The 22,000-nt window shown below is 39.8% G+C and overlaps 1 protein-coding gene across 8 annotated transcripts in view; it reads left to right on the top strand.

Annotated features, from left to right (window-relative positions):
• Tmem71 (transmembrane protein 71) overlaps positions 1 to 22,000 on the top strand; it is a 51,292-nt gene that overhangs the window by 21,997 nt on the left and 7,295 nt on the right. For 5 of the 8 annotated variants that reach the window (XM_013025165.1, XM_013025163.1, XM_013025160.1 and 2 more), the window contains exons 2-8: positions 582 to 783; positions 2,094 to 2,175; positions 3,343 to 3,403; positions 3,908 to 4,120; positions 7,164 to 7,336; positions 17,732 to 17,914; positions 21,904 to 21,979. In XM_013025165.1, the coding sequence (XP_012880619.1) occupies positions 2,130 to 2,175; positions 3,343 to 3,403; positions 3,908 to 4,120; positions 7,164 to 7,336; positions 17,732 to 17,914; positions 21,904 to 21,979 (752 nt within the window). In that variant the 5' untranslated portion in view covers positions 582 to 783; positions 2,094 to 2,129. The remainder of the gene's footprint in view (positions 1 to 581; positions 784 to 2,093; positions 2,176 to 3,342; positions 3,404 to 3,907; positions 4,121 to 7,163; positions 7,337 to 17,731; positions 17,915 to 21,903; positions 21,980 to 22,000) is intronic. The other 3 variants (XM_013025162.1, XM_013025161.1, XM_013025167.1) reach the window with 3 other exon arrangements.

The following is a 22,000-nucleotide window of genomic DNA, read 5'->3' as shown; positions in this document are numbered from 1 at the left end:
TAGAATATTTGAAAAAACCAAGATTTGTTCCATCAACATATTATCACTGTAACAATTTTCCTAAGCCTGTGCTCCTACTGTCTAACAGTGTTCTGTATTGAGTAGCACCCATGTCATTATTCTCTATGCAGTTAAATAGTTTGGACAAAAAAAACTAAGTAACAATGCACTACTTATAATTGAATATAACCAGAAGATGACAAACAAGAAAAAACAACTTGGCTGAAAGTTTTTCTCCAGTTCCTGAATCTTGGGGTTAGTTGTTAACTCAGAAAATCAACCCTTAAGCAACCACAGTATATAATGTGGCCATATTCCAGGGTTGCAAATCCTCAGCGGCTGGTCCAGGAGACTGTCAGGAACTGCACCAGATCCTCAATGTGAATATCACTGATGTGAGCCTGACAGGAAGTGTGACCTCATTCTGATGTTCTGCCACTGGTTACGCAGACTGCTTTTGAAAGAAAACAAGCAGGGCTGTACAGCTGACTTTCACAAGACCTATACACTCTTTTCTAGGATACAGATAAAAAACAAGCAACCATTGAAGACCAAAGTCTCTGCAATTGCACAGGACAGAGGTGTGTGTGTGTGTTTAAAGGGAAGATGGGATTTCCTTTGTGAAGAGACTTCTGCACTTGTTGACATCCTGAAGCTACTTCCAGCTGAAGAACTGCTCAGCCTTCAATATTGCTGCCAGCCACAGGAAGCTTCGGATTTCAGTATTTGTTCTATCATTTCTCACCTGGAAGAAGAGACCAGGATCTCCTCTGGAAGGAACATGTATGAACAAATTATTTTTTTTCTTGAAAAGTTCTAGAGTTGTAAGGAGAATTGTTTTCTCTATGACTAATTCTTGCCTGAAAGTCACTGTACTGCCTATAGACAGCTACAAACATTTATGATGCAAAACAGTAAAATCTTGCTTCCTTCTGCAGAATCTGCTGCTTCATTAGTTCAGAACTAATGTACGGTAATTTGGACTGGGCATGTTCAGAACATATTGATCAAAATTGAAAGAGAATGACATGCTACTGTATCAGATTGTAAACCATATATTATTTTTATTCCAAACAAATGGGATTTTGTAAATGTGTGCTTTGCTTTAGAGATCTTCCAAGGAATGTTAGAAAAATCTCCCTATCTCTTTAAAGGGAATTTACCAGCTTGATGATACATTTTAAAAATATGTTTGTATATTCTTTACTGAAGTAGGCATTTTGGCATTTTAGAATTGGCATGAGTGATTTATTGTTTGATGCTTTCAAAACAATCCAATACTAGCTATCATTTTTTTAATGGTTAGAGTAGTGAATCAGATCTTGCAAAGCTCTTAGTGTAGTTATATATAAAAAGCCCAATAGTCAACAGAAGGTAGACTGTTGTAAGAAAAGTAAATGATCCAAGTTTACATAAATTACAAATTTACATAAATTACACATTGATACTTGCTTAATTCGTAACTGAAGAAACACATTACATGTTGACGGGAACTGACTTTTGGTATCTGCTCAGACTGAACACTATTTTGAGCTCTGTGTTCGTTTAGGAATGTCCAAGCTGATAACAAGCTGATAATAATTACAAAAACAGCACAGAGCCTCAACCGCTTGTCAATGGTTCCAGCCATTGGGTAGAAGACAGACACTACCTTCAATTTTGTAAAGCTAATAAACGTAATGAGTCTGTTTTGTGTCAGATGACTTAAATACAAATAAATGTATTGGAGAGAGAGTGGAGAAGACTGTAGAACCAGTCATTTTGCAGACTTCTGAATTAAGTAACTCACACTATTTTGTCTGAATGACAAATCAGCCTTTGTAAGTCTTGCTTTCCCAAATAAAGTACTTTATTTCCAGGAAAAGATGAATCAGATTAGCTGAGGGATACAATAGAACACAGCATACCAAGTCTTTCAGGCAGACCCATGCTTACTGAAGCCTTACAATCTGGTCTCTTGCCTTCAATCCTCCATCCCTATACTATTTCAGCAAACAAATCTGACTAGTGCAATTAGTAGATGCCATCTGTTTTGGCATCCTTTTTTCTATTTTTATTATATAGTCCATCTTTTTTTGTAATGTCTTTTGCAGAAAATCTGTGAAGTTTGAACGAACGGCCTTCCCAAGATGCACCGAATCTCTCAACTGATGTCGACCCCAGTAGCAAATAAATGTAGGAGAACTGCTATGCGTAATTATCTTTGGAACGATTAGACTTCTTTTTAGCAATTTCCTTGCTTTGATTTTGCTGATACTCAGACCATTAACCATCTGTCAGTAGCTTGTGCTTCTTAAATGCCAGTGTGCGTGTTGGCAATGATTTTGACTTCATCTCTTTCCTTGAGAGAAATGTGGCATTTTTTCTTCTTAGTAGAATAAAATAATCACCAAATTTAAGATGCCTGTGCATAAATGTGAAAAGAGATTGTTTATCAGCTACAGTTAAGATGCAAAACTGTCTAGAAAAAATGCTGAATGATTTTGACAACTACTTTCAGAAAACAAGGGCGTTGTTAAAACGGTAGTGGTTTCACTGCTTCCTTCCTCTTGTTATTTTCTCCTTCAACCCCACTTCTAACTCTCTCTCACAAACCCACAATTTTCTCCTGACAAACCAACCAGCTCAATCCTGAAGGTGTAAATTTCTGTGCTTGTGTTGGGAAGTAATTGTCCCTGAAGGAATCAACTTTCACGGGGCCTAGCTCTAAGACTTACTGACTTGCATCGCTTTATGTTTCAAAATGTTGCACTAGAATTTAGTTCACTAAGCAGCTGAAACTCTCCCCAGACCAATGGCTACATCTGTAGCTAAGCTTGAATGGATGAATGGATGCTCTCTAATAAAGATAGCTCACAGGCTTCATATATTGGAAAACCTTACAGATTATGTTGTCTGATGTCTTCTGCCCACTACCTTACATTAGAAGTCTGTTTAAATGCATTAACCTGGAAGAAACTGGGCAATGACTGAATTCCTCAGATTACTGAGTAAGCAGCAATAATCAACACATTGGAAATTGATTGCAGTTTCCCCTAGCTTTACATGTGATGTTTTCTTCCTTTCCTAAGCTCTGTTTGGGGTTAGTGATTTAATTATTGTCAAATTCTGCACTAAGGAACTTCTGGAAGATGGTAGGGTGTACGAAGAGACAGAATAGGGAAATTCCTGTATAATTTTTTGTTCCCTGTAGGGACTTGAGGACAAGTTGTGTTAGGCTGATGTGTTAGATGGGTTTACTACTCTGATCTTTCTGCTGGGGGTGGTTATCAGCTATTCACACACTTTTGGTCATACTTGTTTGGTGAGATGTAAAACTTTCTTTTGTATTTGTTTATGCAGATTCTTCCAGGTCAGATAGTGAACGTGATAGAGAGCTGTCTCCTGAGTGCCTTTTTGCAAGGTAAGGTGTGAAGCTTTTCTCAACCATCAGATTCCTTTCCTGACTGTCTTATTGTGTCCTGGCTTAGAAATATCATTTTATCTATCATGCAGATTTTGTGGGCCTATGTCTCTCCAGCTCTATCTCAAAACAAAATGCAATCTTAATCCAGGAATAAAATCCTTTCTTTGGAACATGCCTGCATTTTAAGTGTAGAGAGGTGTAACTTATTTCTTTACTAAGTGGAGAAACTGTATTGAACACAATGGATGGGTACTTTTGCCCCTTCAGATGTTCTTTTAAATATGCTTTCCCATCTCATTTTATTTTAAGAGCCACCATTCCCCATCAGTGCACTGGGTGGCCACATCTTATGCACCACTCAAACAAGTAGATTCTAGAATTTGTCAGTGGAGTGTCTGCTTTGCCACCCCATTTTTCTCTTTGATCTTTTGTCATCAGTCTCATTCTTTCCACAGGTATCCATTGAAATTTCTCCCCAGCGTTTGTCTTTTCTCTCTCTAGATTTGCCTGTGACTTCCTGGATGGTGACAGTTCTTTCGAATGCTGTTCCATAGATCCCTTGACAGGATGCCATCATGCCTGCCGCAGGAGTCCCAGGCTCCTCACCAATGGCTACTACATCTGGACAGAGGACAGCTTCCTCTGTGACAGCGATGGGAACATTACCCTGAACCCCTCTCAGACCAGTGTTATGTACAAGGAGAACTTAGTTAGGTAAGCAGAGAAAATTGCATAACAGTCCATCCATCATTCATCCACTCAATAATCATTTATAAGGAGCTCATTACTGGTTGAGACTGTGGACATCAAAAAAGGAATCCAGGACAGGGATACCTAAGGTGAAAACGAAAATGAACTGAAGCAATCCAGATGCAGAGATATAGATATGTAGAATACAAATAGGGTAGAGAGTAAAAGAGAGAAGCCTATACTTGTGAAAGAGGTAAAGGAGCTTCCTAGAGATGGTGGGGATTAAGTTGAGTCCTAGAAGATGGGTTATGTTAGATAAAATGAAGTGGGAAGTGGGGAGAAGGCACAGACATAAGGTCCTGAGAATCCTGGAATAGTTAGGAAATGTACAAAGCTTGGCAAGGATAGACCCTGGGTGGGAAGGGAAGGGGAAGTCTGCAAGAACAAGGCTGAGCACATAAGAAAGGATGGGGTGGAGGGAGGTTACCATCACACTGAGACTGGATTTTATTCTGTAGATGAAGAGGAGCCAAGCAAAAACGATGTGATTTATATTTAAAAGTTAAAAATGATTGCAATGCAGAGATGGATGCGCGGGAGTGTGTGTGTGTGTGTGTGTGTGTGTGTGTGTGTGTGTGTGTGTGTACATACGCACGCACTCCCACACCTATATGCCCCAGTATTAAGGCTTAATCTCAGGACCTGGAACTCTTCCTTAGCTCATGGCTGGTGTTCTACCAGTTCAACCATAGCTCCGTTTCCTGCTTTTTGCTGGTTAAGCTGAGATAAGCATCTCACAGACTTTTCTGCTTTGACTAGCTTCAAACCATGATCCTCAGAGGATTACATGCCTCTGGCACCCAACTCGGAGGATTCTATATTGTGAAGAATTGTTCTGCACACTGTAGGATATTTGCAGTGTCTCTGGCTTGTACTACTCATCTGCCTGGGTAGAATTCCTTCCTTAGTATAACAGTAAAAGATAGGTCTCCAGATATAATCAAATATTTCTTAAGGACCAGAATCACTCTGGCTGAGAATCATCAGCATAAGAATGCCCAAGGTTTACAGCAATCCATCTCAATACTGCGGGAAACCCAATCCAAAATGCATCTTCTGAGAGCAGCTGAGGACGCCCCCGCAGGAGAGCAGAATGTTATAAAGGGAAAAGTGTCCCATTTCCTCTTTGCATTACTTGGCTTCAGTTCAGACTCCCTGCGTTTCTCACCAGTATAATGTGTTTAACACAGAGCTTCGCACAGGCCATTCAGGCACCAACAAAGTTACTCTGTTTTGTGCTCGCCTCGCCTCTCTGCCCTCAATCTGGGCCCTCATGCCATCCTGTGTGCTTGAAAGTCTTTTGGAACGGCAAACCAAACCATGTCAACAACATTCATTTCCCCTCCTCTCCATTTTGCTCTAATATTAAACTTTATGAACTGTCTCCCCCTGTTTTGGTGGTACTAATTTTGAACCCAGGGCCTTACATGCTTTGTTGGCTTGCTTGGCTGGTGCTCTACCATCCAAGCACTTGAGGCATGTCTCCACTCCTATTTTTTTGCTGGTTATTTTAGAAACAGAGTCATATGGACTTTTTTTTTGTCTAGGAGACTTCAAATCATTCTCTGAGGTAACAGGCCTGAGCCACTGGAGCCAACATGATCTGTCCCTTTTACCTCTCCAGCCTTATCTCCAAGAATGCTCCAAGATCCAAGAAAGTCCCCTTTGTTTTTCCATTAGCATTGCCTTTCCAGTGCTCTCAAATCAGCCTCTTAGTAAGACTTGTAGGACATGTGTCCCCAACATGCCATGGGGCGCACAAGAGGCTATGGAGCTCCATTGTCTGGGGCTGCTAACCAGCTCTGTCATTTACTTTCTGGATGGCCTTAGCCAAGTAACTTAACCTTTTGGGCCTTAGTTTCCTGACCTCAGAAATGAACAACAAAATGGTGAGACAAAGGACAAAGGGGGAACCAATGCGACAGCGATACACACAAGACACCCTATTGAAAATGATCAGTACAACTGGAGGGTGAAGTTGAGGGGAGGTAAAGGGGGAGAAAAATGAAGGAGGGGGTAACAAGTTCAACAAAAAATATACTCACTACCTTACTTATGTAACCATAATGCTCTGTACATCACCGTGACAATAAAATTTAAAAAATAAATAAACACACACACAGCAAGAGTTAAATCGTTGACATCAAGATGTATTTAAAAGTAAAATACTAAAAATCTGAAGAAGTCTTTCTTACATTGAAACACAAAATAAACTAATTATAAAAATGAGTAATAACAGTACCTATCTCATGTGACCATTTTAAGGGTGAGATGAGTTTGTCTATGTAACACACTGAGAAAGCTACCTGGCACAGAGTTAAGGAACACATTAGATATATCTGTATTGTTCTTGCCATTCTCCCACAGTACATTATGACACATGATTTTGTTTTTATCTCAGTATCCTTGATATTGACCCAACATCCCAGCACACAGCAGATTCTGAAGAAATATCTCTGGATTTCCCATAGTATGGGGATTTGGGGCATAAAAGACCATAGTTAGAAATGCTACCCCAAACCTAAGCTATACCTCAACTCCAAGGCTACATATGCTCTCTTTTTGCTCTAACAAATGGAATTTATCCTTACAAAATAGTTCTAAACTAATCAAGAGACTAATTAAATCATTTATATGTTTAAAGAAAGAAAACTGATGCTCTATCAGTTCAACCATAGCTCCGTTTCTTGCTTTTTGCTGGTTAATCTGAGATAAGCATCTCACAGACTTTCTGCTTTGACTAGCTTCAAACCATGATCCTCAGAGGATTACATGTCTCTGGCACCCAACTCGGAGGATTCTATATTGTGAAGAATTGTTCTGCATATTGTAGGATATTTGCAGTATCTCTGGCTTGTACTACTCATCTGCCTGAGTAGAATTCCTTCATTAGTATAACAGTAAAAGATAGGTCTCCAGAAATAATCTATGTATCAAGCCTTTCTCACCAGATTCTGTTTCAATTCTGCTACTTATTGTTCACTAGGCTACTTCCATTTCTTCCTAGAGTATTCCGAAAGAAAAAGAGAATCCGCCACACTCTTTCTTCTTTCTTCAACCCCAGAGCCTCTAAATCCTGGCTGGATGGAAGTATCTTCGATGATATAAATTCTTCCCCAAATGAGGAAAGCTGGCTGGAAGATGTCAGGAGGCCAGATATACATCATCACAATGAAAATGGTGAGTTTGAATCTCACTTCCTGTAGTGAAGCATACTTCCAAATGGGTAGTGTTGGGCATAAGGTTCTGGACCAGTTTCCAATCCACAGAGATGATCATCATTTTGATATGAGAGAATAAAGCACTGACCCAGGTCTATCTGTGTCAAAAGCCTAGACTGTACTCTTTGTCAGGAAGATTGTACTCTCCTTTCAGAAGTCAAATACAGAAGGTCCCTCAGTATCCAGTCCCAAAGAACAAATTAGTAAGAGTCATATAATAATAATTTGAGTGTATAGTGCTTATAGTTATATGCCTACTATTTTTCTCAAGCTGGTTCCTGGTAGAAAAAGTCAAGTACTACATTAAATTTTTTAATCTTTTAATTTGCAGTAATTATTTTAAAATTCATGTGATCTTGCAAAATAATACATCCAGTTTTGCCCACAACTAACAATTTGTGCAAATACAGAACATCACCAAAAATTTTAAAGTGACATTGACACCAAGTTATGAAGACGCCATTGTGTGTCTGTTTGCACATATGCACAAAAAGTACTAGACTTATTTTTAAAATAGAATAAGAGTTTGTTAAGTGAAGAAACAATTCCTCAATATAAACAGATGGTTAATAAAACCAAGTAAATTCCTGAATAACAAAGAAACACATGCAGGACCTGAAGAGAATGGGCTTGCAAAGATGGATGGCGATTGGCTAAATAACCAATGTGCCATGCTAGAGGTTGGGTTTTTATCTGATAAATTGTGGATGTTTTTGCAGCACCTTAAGCTGCATCAGATTTGGTTGTTCAAAGTTACCTTTGTGGTAACGTGCAGTGAAGAATGGCTGGGGAAGAGTTAGTGGGAGCTCAGAAACAATTTCAAACCTGTATGTTAGGAATTGGTGCGGGAAACAGAAAGGAGGAAAGAGACTTAAGGAATATCTTTTGAGTTCAAAATGGCAGTCTCTGGGAACCACCAGAGACTAAAAGATAGTAAGGCAAAGTGATGAGGAGAATGGTCTTTGGAGTTGGATGGGCCTGAATTCAAGTCCTTTCCTATTTAAGTGTTTCTAGGGAAGTTAATTAACCCTCTGGTTCTCTGTGTATTCATTTGTATGAACAGAAAAATAATAGCACAAAAGAATTCCTATGAGAATGAAACAAGGGTAATTCATTAAAAAGTACCATCAGAGCACAGGACTGGTATCTTGTGTAATACCTATTAGCTCTACAAAAACAAAAACAGAAGAAAGGTACAGATTAAAGTCAGGGGAAGAAACAATGAATCGCATTTTATATGGGTGGTATTTGTGGTGTTTATGGGACCTAGGAAGATAACCAGTCAAAATTGGTAAACCAGACAAGGAAATTCATGAGCAAGAAAGGATCCAGAGATACCAATTTAGAAGCCAACCTGAGAAACAGGAATGGTTTTTGGAGTAAAAAAATCTACCTATGTGCAATAAGTAAGTTAGCAAAGAGAAGCATAGAGCAAAAAATTTCAGCGTATTGAACTGAAGACTAAGAACAAGTGTTTTCCAATTAATAGTAATGAGCTTTATAGATCAACACTAACCAAGACCATAATATGATATATTATTGCAAAGTCCCAGAACCGTCAGGAGGTTTATTATGCCTATCTCCACTTTCTAGGGCAGGAGGCTAAGGCAGATCAGATACTTCCCATGCAACCTTCCCATGCAAGGACAGGATTCAACTTTAGTATGTGCTGCTAAGCCCTATGCTGTATTGGGAAAAGGCTCTGGGACAGAGGACCCTAGACTCCTGAGAGAAGACAGTACAAAGAAACAGCTAGTGGTATCCATATTGAGTAAGATTAATCTAGATATTCCATAGCCTTTGGGGAGTTTCAGGAGGAGGGACGGATGGAAATTCTACATGGGATCTCCACTGAGAAGACAAAAGAGAGGTCATCTTGCTGACTCAGCATCCCCAACAGATTGGTGCAAATACCTACATTAATCAGAAATACTTGCTATGTTTTCATTGCCACAGTTGGGATAGCCTCAAAGTAGACAATCCAACCTTGAACACTTTCTAATCTCAGGACATTTTAATCACCTTCAAAGTGAAAGCCTGTTCTCATTAGCTGTCATCCCTCATTCCCTGTCACCCCCAAACAATCATTAACCTACACTCTATCTCTATTGATCTGCCCATTTCAGACTGTCATTTTTAAAAATTATTAATGTAGAATTGACAAATAAAAACTATATATATGTGTGTGTGTGTTGTGAACAATGTGATGATCTGATTTATGTAAATACACTGAGAAATGGTTATGTCAAACTAACATATATCCATTAACATATTAACATATATTAACACGTATCTATCACCTCCATGTACTCGAAGATTTTCCTGCGGGAATATTTAGTTGCTCTGTTACCAATTTTCAAGTGTACAATGTATTATTAATATCTGTAACCTCCATGTTGTGTGACCTTGTTGACCTCTTTGATGGAAACTTACATCATTTGACTAGAATCTATCTTCCCATCCCCACCCCTACCTACTCCATTCTTTGGGAGGTTGTCTCGTTTCTCATTGACTAATGCTGTTTATGCCTGCCACCCAAATGCTTATTCAAGTTTCCATCTGGCCATTCTAGGTTAGCTTTCTAAAGCAAGTTTCTTCTCAGGTCTCAAGCAGTGTTTCCCCAAATGCTGATGGAGTTGAAGATGGTTTGGGGACCCAACAGAAATGAGCATTGTTAATTACACAATGAGAAAAATTAGGCCCCTCTTCAGATCCTTTCAGAATCCTGATAGAATCAAGAAGACCTGCTCAGTATAGAACTCAGTAGATTTTGATTCCCAAACACTTGCTATTTTTCCTTTTGTTTAAGTAAAGTTCTTTTTAGCAAAGAATGGTCTCAGAGAAGCTACAACAGTTACACAGCATAAATAGAAGGTTGTATTTTCACTGTATTTACTTTTAAACATTTCTTTTCTCTTTAGAACATTAAAATAAGTTCTATAAAGACTCCTTTAAAATAAAAGTATAAAAGGTGGTCCTTTGAAAAAAATATTAAATGACTAAGAAGAATTAAGTTTCTGGTATAGCAAAGATGGGGGAAACCATACTTGATGACTAAACTTTAGGAAAATGATTCCAAAGGCAATGTTTCTTACATTGGAAATTAACATTTACTTTTGCCATAGTTGCCTCTTCCAAATATGTCCAAACAAACTTTAAAGCAGTTGGACCACAGTGGTGCTGCACGTGCATGAGGTTTCTTATTAAAATTCTCATGGTTGTCAAATATCTTCTAAATATATAACAAATCAAACCACCCGGCTCCAAAATCAGTAATTAGTCAACCTGGATATGCCCAAGCTTTAGAAATCTCTCATCTCGGCTGTCAGCTATAATCAACCGTTCCTCAGACTTCTTATTTTCCTGATTTACCCGAGACTCCGTGACTTTTATCAGCAAGTTATTTTTTTTCTGGAAATATAGCCTAGTTGGAAGATTCCTGAAGAATTCAGAATTAAATTGTTTTGCTGTTTTCTCTCTGCGAAATGGATGCAATCAAACACTACTTCCCTCGATTTTCTCCCTAGCTTCATTTTCTTTTTAGGAGAGAGAGGATTTTTTTGCCTACTTGATTTGTCCTCAGTTCACCCCTTCCCCAGCTGTGTGAAGACACCTTTCTCATTAGCAGCAATTCAGTCTTTAGACAGGGCATTTCACAGCTCCTCAAACCCTACTACTGTAATACCAGGATGTGTTCCCAGAGTCTGTAAGTCATTCTCAAAGAGATTAGAGAATCTTACAGAGAAGTCTGAAGGCAAGCTTCCATAAGCTCTAATCCTGCCAGCCCCAGGACAGGCCCATCACTGTGCTTGTAGTCCCAGGTTTTCTCTAAAACAATAACTCTGCCATGATTTTCTTTGTTAAATAGTTTTGATGGTAACATCTACTCATGGGTCTGGGCTTCTCAGTACAAACAGCAATAATGTACTTTACATGCCAGGTATGGAAAGTCTCTGAAAAATGCAGAACTGACCTATTTTGACAGAAGCAAACTACTCTGAATTTAAAGAAATCAAGTGAAACAACATGAAATTAATGACCTTAAATGTAATACAACCAAAGTTAATATTGTTATTTGTTGTTACCAGTCAAGGAAATTGGGAGTTGGGGCCAAATCATGACCTTTCAGAGATGAAAAAAAAAATCTTTGGTCAGTTTTTAATCTTAGGGATTGTAGTTTCTGTGTTTAATGTCATCTCTTCTTCCTAGAAATTCTGTATAAAATTTCCAATACTCCACATAGAACACACTTCTTTTTTGCCAATCCTGAGGCTTGACCTGGGCGTAGGCACGGTCCCTGGGCATCTTTTGCTCAAGGCTAGCACTTTACCTCTTAGCCACAGCACCACTTCGGCTTTTTCTGTTTATGTGGTACTGAGGAATTGAACCCAGGACTTCCTGCATGCCAGGCAAGCACTCTACCTCTAAGCCACATCCCAGCCCCAAATAGACCAATTTTACTTTTTGTTTTTTGGTGGGGATTTTTTGTTTGTTTGTTTGTTTTGGGTTGTGGGCTTAAACTCAGGGCCTGGGCACTGTCCCTGAGCTCTTTTGCTCAAGGCTAGTGCTCTACCTCTTGGAGCCACAGCACCACTTCCACAGCTTTTTATTTTCATCCAGTTTTCAATGAGAAAGCTCTACATTCCATCCAGGAAGCTTGAGGACACAGCACAGGATCTTACTGTTGTCACAGTCTTGTCTACCTCTTCCCAGCCTCTCGTGCATATCTACTCAGCCATGGAAGTTCCCAGTTTTTCCTCACTTCCTTATTAATTTGGCCATCATCTAGCTTTTTTGTTTTTAAATAGCTCCAATAAGATATGATTAAGATACAAGAATTACACATATTAAATGTTGGCAATTTGATGAGTTGCACATGTGCCCCCTTGTGATACCATCACTACCATCACGATAATGATCATATCTAATATTCCCCAATGGTTCTTTGTGCAGTGTATGTGTAAGAACACGTAAGATGTGTGTTACTTTCTTAACTGAATACCATCTCATTAACTGTGCAAGATTCTGTACAGCAACTCTTTGGAATTCATCCATTTAACATAATTAAAAGTCTGCATTTCCCATTTTTCCTAAGCCTTGCCTTCCCAGATCTTGGCAAGGCTATTGTATTTCCTGATTTTATGTGTTTAGTTATTTAGATCCTCCTAGGAGTGACCTACATGGTATTTGTGCTTCTGTGGTTGGCTTATTTTGTTTACCACACTGTCTGATGGGTAAGTTTATGTTTCATGTGGGAGAAGTTCCTTCTTTATTTAAGGGGAACGACATTCTATTGTGTGCATATCCCCAATTTCTTTACCCATTCATCCCAGGATTTTGTCTACCACATGTGTGCTGCAGTTACCATTGATTCAGGACCTCCTCTTAGGTGTGGTCCTTAGTAGATGATTTGCATATTCCATGTTCTATCTCTTTCTTTCTCTATGGCAACAGCAAGGATGCTTCCACAGACTGCTTTGTCATATGGCCACAAGTTATTGGTAGGATGAGGTTAGGGAGGAACCTAGGGACTTGGCAGGAATTCCCCAGCCAAAGGCTAGTCAGTTTCCATTGTACATAGGGCCACTGGCAGACTGAGTCCTCAAGCTGGACAATGAGGCCATTCTGCTCCCTCAGCAACTTAGTCTCAGGTCTTTTCAATCTTTCACAGGGCTCAAAACTGACTGAATATCTCCACATTTACTGTTACTCAATTATAACAGACTCAGATTAGCCTTTAGCCTACAAACCTGCCTTAACCACCACCCCCCTCATAACTCTCCATTCAGTCACATAGTAAGTCTAGTGAGTGCTCACTAGGGGTTAGCTAGATACTAAGACAAATAGCGTGACCTGTTTCTTGAGAAGTTTTTCAGTCTAGTGAGGGAGATGATACAGTAAAAATCATAAAAATTAGCTGGACACTGGTGACTCATGCCTATAACCCCAGCTACTCAGGAGGCTGAGATCTGAGGACCATCGTTTGATGCCAACTGGGGCAGGAAAGTCCATGAGATTCTAAAACAGAAGTGGTGCTGTAGCTCAAAGTGGTAGAGCCCTAGCCTTGAACAAACAGAGCTCAGAGACAGAGCTCAGGCCCAGAGTTCAAGCTTTATGACTGATAAGAAAAAAAAATCATACCAATTACCCATCATTTAATCTCTATTTACACAATCATTTTATAAAAGCATTTATTATGATTCTGTGCAGGTAGAGAGGAGGGTGTTTGGACAAGAGCAGGTACAACCAGGAAAAACAGACACATCTCCTTTTTGTCACCATTTCCCAGAGCTCCAACGTTCATGTTCCAGTGTTCCAGCCAGAACCATCTCACAGGTCTACCTCTAGCCATGCAGAGCCTGAGCTCCCATGATGCCTCACAGACTGAGGTCTTGAGACTTCTGCATCCTCCTCCTTCTTCCCTCACCTCCTCCTCCTCTGCCTGGTCTATTCTCTTCCTGCCATTTTCTAGAAGAACTGCTACTCATCCTCCATATTTCCATTTCATCACTGCCTCCTCTGTGAAGCCTCCCCAGATTTTCAAAGACAGACACCTAAACTTCCTAAACTTCCACCCGATGACCTGGGTGAGCGCTCATCACAACAATGGCCTCTTGGCCTTTGCAGGGCTCTCTCGTTGGCCTGTGTCTCCTCCAGAAGCAGGATGCAGCAGATGTAATTGGATTGGTATCCCCCAGCTCCTTGCACAGGGCCATGTGGGCAATGAATGCACTGAAAAATAAATAGATCTCCCTGCCCTACGCCCTTGAGGTGTTTGTCTTCACATCTATTCTTGCTGTAGTTGCCAGAATTTTCTAGCTTAGCATCTTCTCTGGGGTGTCGCTATGGCCTGCCACAGTCCATGTCTTTCATTAGTCATTTTATGCTCCAGATGTCCCCCACCAGCTATCCAAGTGAGAAAGCCTTGCTATTTATTAAGGAGGGCTGCTCAGATTTCCCAGACATTCCTGTTGAAATTTCTACGACATGCTACAGAAAGTCTTCTGAATTCCCTTAGCTCTTCCTGTGTCTTTTGTTGTTCTTGGTACTAACCCCTTGGCTATTACCTGCTTCACTTCCAGTGTGTGTTTCCTGGAGATCCTTGTGCTGTGAATAATCAGCTTTGCAAGGGGACAGGTGGCAGTGGTAACAGTCCTTTTCTTCCCTTTGAATGCTTTCTTCAAGAAGGCATGTTGTCATATAGTAAATGGACCATATTTGATAAACCCTGTACCTTGAGGTGTTTAGAAACAGGACAAGTCTTTTATGGTAGGGCAATATCCTCTATGCTCAATTCAAAGGAAAACAATCCCCTTTCCAAGGTTGGATAACAAGCTCCTTTTATGCTAGAGTTGAAAATTGTTGAGCACTCCTTTTCCATTTCAAGCCAGCCTTTAATAACTTACCAGTGCCCTCCTACCCCCACCAAGCCACCTGACCTTCTGCTGATAACTCTATTTATTACCATGATTATTGCTTTTGTTTCTCCCCCACCATACTGTATTTCAAGTGTCTACATTTGTCCTTGTCCCATTTAATTATCACAACAAAACTGAAAAATGGAAACTGTTGTCCTATTTTGTAGATGAGGAAACCTGGGGTCAGATAATTAAGCAAAGTGCCTGTATTACACTTACTATGATTTACAATCTGAAGAGTAAATAGACAGGACAACTTGATCAAAGAACATTCATTCATGTACAGACATATCACCATGAACTGTGTTGAAACTTTAATATGCACTAATTTTTAAAGACGCAAACAGTAAAAATAAAAACCCAAATACCAAACAGAAATAGAAGTAAGAATAAATTCATGGTCTGGTCTTTCTGAAGCCCAAGTGTTTGCAGCTTCCCCAAACCACCTTTTAAAAAAATGCTATCTGTTTACATCCAAAGAGCAGTCTCTTTATTACTGCTTCCTTCTGGTGACTGTTATGTGCACAGACTTATAACCTAATATTTTAACCTCCTTTGGCAAAATATCTGGGTTTTCTACCTTGTATACTTCCCATCTCTCTGGATGGCTTACAATAGATGGATTTGTTAAGTATCTGTCAAATATTTAGATAACTTGAGCATTTCTTTTAGTGATAAAACCAAAATTCATGTGGATCTTAGAACTGATGGTCTTAGTTAGATAAAAAAAGATTGTATGGATTAAAAATAATTTTACAAGTCTATTTCAGCGTTTATCCAAGGTAAAAAGATGTTAGGACAATTTCCTCAAACACTACACCCACTGCTCAAAGCTTGAAGATGCCCCCCAAGCATCTGCTAGTCTAGAGCTCTCTTTTCCTGTATTCCTGTATTTATTTTCCTTGCCCATGGGTGATTATCTTCTTGGACAGTTTGTAACTTTGGCTTGTGGCCTCATCTTCCTTGAGCTTTCTCTGTGGGAAGCTGCACAGCTTAAGTTGGAAGAGTTTCTCAATTGCCTTTTTTGCAGACATCACAGGGCTACTATAAACCTCAGACTTTTTATTAATATCAGCTTCTCAGATTAGTACAGATTTTAACCTATCCTAATAACCATTTTAAAAAATCTTAGGGAGACAGTTCATTCTTTTTCCCTGAACTACTGAACATTCTTTTGCTGTTTGACCTAACTTTTTTATTAGGCAAATAGACATTTGTGTCCCTGCAGAAACTGAGTTATAATTTTCTATTTCTCTTCAGTCTAAGGCATTTCCCCAGTTCTTGTGGAGTTCTTTGAATCAGTCTTTTGATCACTAGGGCTTGTAAGTAGCCTTTTCCACTCATCTGAGTAGCTTTAACCACAGTTCTTGTTTAGAATTCTGAATTTCCTTGGTTTGTCCCCCTAGGAATGTCCTTTTCTTTTAAGCTTCATAGTTAAAAATATTGGATATGTGCCATCTTTTAGATATTAGCCCAGGAAACATCTGCATCCCATACAAGACTTCTTCCTACTATCTATGAGTGGATCAAATTTAATTATCTCTGCCTCAAGTTCTTGCCTAAGGTCATACATGGGAATAAAGTTAGACCCTTGAGTAGATATCACAAGGACCAGCAAAGATAAAACCTAGAGAATGGTTACATGCTAGATGAATCAAATCAGAGACATGCAGAGAGTCTGAGCTGTAAAGCTAAACTTGCATGTAGCTGAGGGATATTCTCAACATGTATCCTTTCTAATAAAATCCAATCAAGATGATGATAAAATAGCATTCCTTAATGAGCTCATGTTGAAGACACCAGTTATTACTCTGGAGTAACCTGGCATATTTGAAACTTTGTGATATATGGTTATTAGATGAACTAGCTTGTTTTATGGAAGGAGTATTAGATTAATGTTAGGGATATCATAGAATTAATACCGATTCATGAAACTATGTATACATTAAACAGCCTCTTTGAATCAAATAACAAAGAAGATGTTTAGTGTACAGTATTTTAGCCAGTATGTATTTTATGGAAGGAGGCCTTCCTAATGATACCTGTCACAAGTTATTCTCCCATTCTGTTTCTTATGAAACTATAAGCTGCATGTGAGCAGAGGTGACATCTGTCTAATCTACTATTGCTTTTTAGAAGTGCAGCCAGTTCCTGATACATAGTCACATTCAATCAAGGTTGAATCAGTGAAGTAGCTGGCTTTACTATGATGATGAATGATATAAATATGTGAGGTTCATCTACTCACCACACATCCTTCACCCAAGTGTCCTTCTCTACATGATACCATTTCATGACATTCTTCCAGAGTCACTTGGATTTCATTATATGTCAAAATGATATACTTTGTTAACCATATACAAATGCTGCGTGACTGTGTGAACTCTGCTTCTCTTTCTCAGGCATGCTCCATCACACTTCTGCCTGCAGTGTGCCTTCTCCGCTCTTCAGGTGTGAAGTCACTGGCTTCATGACTGAGCTTCAAGGTGTATTTCTAGCTTCACCTTCCCCTAGGCTCCTTTGAGTTGCTTTAATTCTGACCAAATGGCATTCGGCTACCTTCACTAAACTTGCAGGTCTCTGACCATTGCTTATCTCTGCACCAAAGACCTTTCTGTTCAGCCTTTGAGGGCGAGAACCAATGGAAATACCATCACATCCAGAAATCCTACTATTGCATTGTAACAATGGATCAGGGTTGCTATTTGAGTTGTTAAGACCAAGCATTGAGCAGTTACAAAACACATTCCTTTCCCCTCCCCTGTCTCTCTCTATGTCTTTCTGTGTCTCTCTGTGTCATTGTGTCTCTCTCTGTCTCTCTCGCTGTCTCTCTAGAGTCTGTCTGTCTGTCTGTCTGTCTGTCTCTCTCTCTCTCTCTCTCTCTCACACACACACACACACACACTCTTACAGAATGAGCCCTTCTGCTTTTCCAGGAGATAATTTTGACTGTCCTCCAGCTGAGGAGTGGGAGTTGGAGAAGCTTGGAGAGACTGTGGAAGCCTCCTCCTCAAGCCGCCTCCTATCACAGCAGCTCAGAGAAATCTCCCAGGACAGCCCTCTTCAGCCTCTTAGGAGAGCATCTGAACACTTCCAAGAGAACATTCTGGATCATTCAAGTGAGTTATTTTAAATCTTTGTCACACCCACTGATTTCCTTCCTTTCGGTGCCTGAGAATGACATAGCATAGCAGTGACTCATGTGCACTTGAGGGCAGCCTGCAGGAGGAGGGGGCCTGGGCCTGCTGGAGCGTAAGGGAGGCGCTTCTAGGAGGGAACTGGCCTTTGGTTGTCATCGTAGAGGCAGCAGAAGTATTGGTTCCACAGTGTTTTATTTTTTTCAAAAACCATCTTGTGAAACACTAGGTTTTAATAAAGCTGAAAAGAGGGACCACAGGTCTCCTATTTCCCTATATTTGGCTGTGTATTTGACATACTCTATAAAAAGAAGAAGAAAAGGAAAGACATTAGGAAACCATTTAATGTTGTGTGCCTTGCAGGTAAAATGAAAGAACTACAGGTATTGGTATTTCCTGTCAAATCTGGAAAGAGTATGTTCCACAAGCCTGTCTCCAAACCTCGAGTATGCTGATACTGGCTTAATCATGTTTGGATTCTGTGTTGCATCTGTGTTGGTTCTGCCTTCGGCTTGCCAAAATTCAAAGCCCCACTCCCCACTCTTAGCCACAATCCTATGAATGATCTTTGGGGTTTACCAGACTCTGAAAATTAGCATTTCCATCTGCACACGGAGCCAATCCGAGCTCCTGTCTCATAATGATGAAAATAATCCACACAAGGCACTGTCAGGTCTACTGAACAGTCACCAAATGTGAGGATATTATTACATAAGATTGAGATTACGTGGAGATTGGTTTCATTCCATTTGCCTTTACAAAGTCATAAAGACTGACATTAATGATCATTCTTTCAACTCCCAAGGTCCATATGCCCTATGCATTAAGTTCCCAACGAGGTTGTTACAAAGTCTTAAAGGAGTTTTGTTGTTTGTCTAGTGGTATTGTGGTTTGAACTCAGGACCTTGCATTGACACTCTACCATTTGTGTCATACCCCTTTCCATTTTTGTTGTTTTGAGATACGATTTCCCATCTATGCTTGGGCCAGCCTGGATTTTGATCCTCCTATTTATGTTTCCCACATAGCTGGGATGACAGGCCTATACTACCACACCCAGATTTTATTGGTAGAGTTGAGGTCTTGCCAAGTCTTTGTCTAGGCTAACCAGCTATAACTATGATCCTCCAAATCTTTACTTCCCAAGGAGCTAGGATTACAGGCATGAGCTACTTTGCCTAGCCTTGTTAAAGTATTTTTTTAAGTTTCCTCTGCAGATAATATAATGATTCAGAAGGTAACATTCTATTATTTTGATAGTGGCCAGGTTATCAACATTTAATGAGATTACTCAATAACCACCTCCACAGGAATCCACCCTTCTCTGGGCTCTGTGGCTCCCTTCTCTTTCATGCCCATTATCTCTACTATTATTACGTGCTTTCTTCTATGTCTCCCTTATCAAGATCTGAGCTTTTTAAAGATGTAATGAGGGGACTGGGAAGGTGGCTCAGTGGTACAATGCTTGCCTTGCATGCATGATGTACTGGGTTCGATTCCTCAGCATCACATAAGCAAAAAAACCCAGAAGTGGTGTTGTGGCTCAGCCTTGAGCTAAAGAGCTGAGGGACAGTGCCCAGGCCCAGAGTTCAGGCCCCACGATCAACAACGACAAAAAACAAAAATGTAAAGATGAGCACCAGATAATAATCAGCCTTGAATTCTAAACATCCCACATGGTGCTTGGTACAGAGTAAGTCCCCCCTGATTGTAGTGGACCAGTTAATAAGTGTGCCAGTTCTGCACACATATAAAAAATACTGCCACTCAGACAGGCCATGTAGCCTTGGTACCCTGCAAGGATTTTTGAAAGGACAAGTGCATGATTTTTACTGTCTGTAATACTGTACCTGCTATACCTGGATGCCCCTACTCTTCCTCATGAACACCCCCTCCCCCAGGACTCTTGGGAGTCTATATGGATAGCTCTACTAGACTATTTGTTTTCCTTTTTCTCAGTAGGCTATGTCATCTGAGTGGACAAGGTTTGCATTCATTCAGTCCTCCATGTCTTCCTTTTGCATGTTCACTCAATTCCAGATGCTGTCCTACATGCTGAGAACATCAGCATGTATGCCATCAACTGTGTTCATCAGGGTTTTCCAGTTCCATGGGGTGAAACTCAACATACAACGGTTCATCAAATGGAGCTTGTGAACTAGTGCCAATGAAAATTCTGGAACATGGAGTTGAGGAGTCTTTAGTTCCCTGCCTCTGGCATCTCTTCCCTCCTGTGTTTGTGTGGCTCTGCAAAAGATCATCTCTCCACCATGGCTCTACTGGCTTGGGGCTTACACCTTTGCCAGTTCCAGTTCAGTACAGAGAAAGAGAGCAATATTCTACCAGTCTGGAGTTAAGACTAGAGGCCTAGAGTTCGTTCTTGAAGGGGTCCATTCACATGGCAAAATCGAGGCCTTTGGTGATAAGCATGTGAGGCTCCAAGAGTCTGGGGATGGATCAAATGCTTGGAAAGCAGTGAACTTAGTCATTCTGTCTACACCACACAGTAGACAAAGGGTAGATGAGGTAGATGATTCTTCAAGGAAAACCTCCATGCTGCTTCTGTCAACAGTGTGCAGCCAAGTGAGAGAAAATAGAGAAATAAACCAGGAATTTTAAATGAAATGGTAAGAGTTCTAAGGGAAATATGAAGGGAGGATAGCAACACAGAGAACAACTGACAGCTAAGGGAGAGCCAAAATCACCCAACAGCCCATTTACCTTCAATACCATGTCTAGTGCTCTTTTCAATTTTTCCAGCTAGATTTGTTTCTATTAGGAAATGTTTTCCAAACTCCACATGAAATCAAGGGAGGTGAAAACTAGAGATAGACTTTAGGAGCATGGTTAAATGTTCAATTGAACCCTCACTGATGTATTTAATCCACAGTGTGCATAAAGTACTACTATACATATACAGGGACATAGTTTACTACTGCTACCCCCTCTATTACCAGGCTTCAGGATTCCGCCCACATTCTGGTCTAAGTAGCTTTGGTAGCTGATTCAGTCTTCATTCACAGAATGAATATCCAGAATAAATACACTCATAGCATAGTTATTCCTAGTTTTAAACAGCTCTTAGAAAACTGAGTTTTTAAAGCATGGCAAAACTTAGTTGAGATGTTTATGAATTCTTTTAAAATCTTTATGTGGAAGTCCTTAAACCAGTTCAGATTTCTTTCAAGTGAAAAAAGTAATACTCAGGTTGACAAGTGATTTAATTCTCATATTTATAACTACTGGAGGCTTTGCATTCATTTGTAATGTGGCTTGCCAGGTGGCTGAATTATTTCACTGACTGGAAAGAGTTTTGCAAGGACAAATATTTCATAATTCGTGTTCTCTTTTTGGATCTTTAGAGCCTCCCAGCATGCTAAGTTGCAACTGTCTTTTCCTGCCCCCACTTTAGACAAAACACTGTGTTCTATCTAGATGTTGTTTTGGCATCCGTACCTCATAGCTATGTGGCCTTGGACAAGTTCATCATTTTTCTCAGTCATGCTCTTCTCATTTCAGACCTGAGATAATTGGTGCCATCTTATATGAGCATTGTGCTGATAAAATCACCTTCGTATAGGAAAGCTACTTGTGAATCGCTAGGCATTGTACAAATATTAGGCATCATTACTATTACCATCATTATCATCATCTTCAGAGTCCTGACATTAGCATGAACTCTATAAAGTCTTTCCTCAATGGGAAAGCAAAAGGAGAATCCAAAATTGTGTTAAGTAGTATAACCTGTCTTTTATTTTATAATACAGAGGAAACTGATTATTTGTAGACTGTTTTTAACGAATGGCCCCCATATGACATTATGTGATTCTATCTTGTTCTTTATTGCTAATTGCTTGAACTGACATACATTTGAAGACTGTTTAGAGGAGAAGCCTTAGTATGAATTTGTTGTTCCCAGCTTATTTAATGACAGTGGTTTCTAACTCATTTGCATTTGCTCCTCCTCTTAGAACCCTGTCTGATTCGAGAGGCTTCCTTTCAAGCAGTCCTGCTTGCCTTGTGCTTCATTATTTGTGCCTGTGCAAGGTAATTTAGATTTTCTTTTCA

This window comes from Dipodomys ordii, unplaced genomic scaffold (assembly GCF_000151885.1).
Source record: "Dipodomys ordii isolate 6190 unplaced genomic scaffold, Dord_2.0 Scaffold82, whole genome shotgun sequence".
Classification (NCBI taxonomy): Eukaryota; Metazoa; Chordata; class Mammalia; order Rodentia; family Heteromyidae; genus Dipodomys; species Dipodomys ordii.
This window is presented reverse-complemented; position numbering and strand designations above follow the sequence as displayed.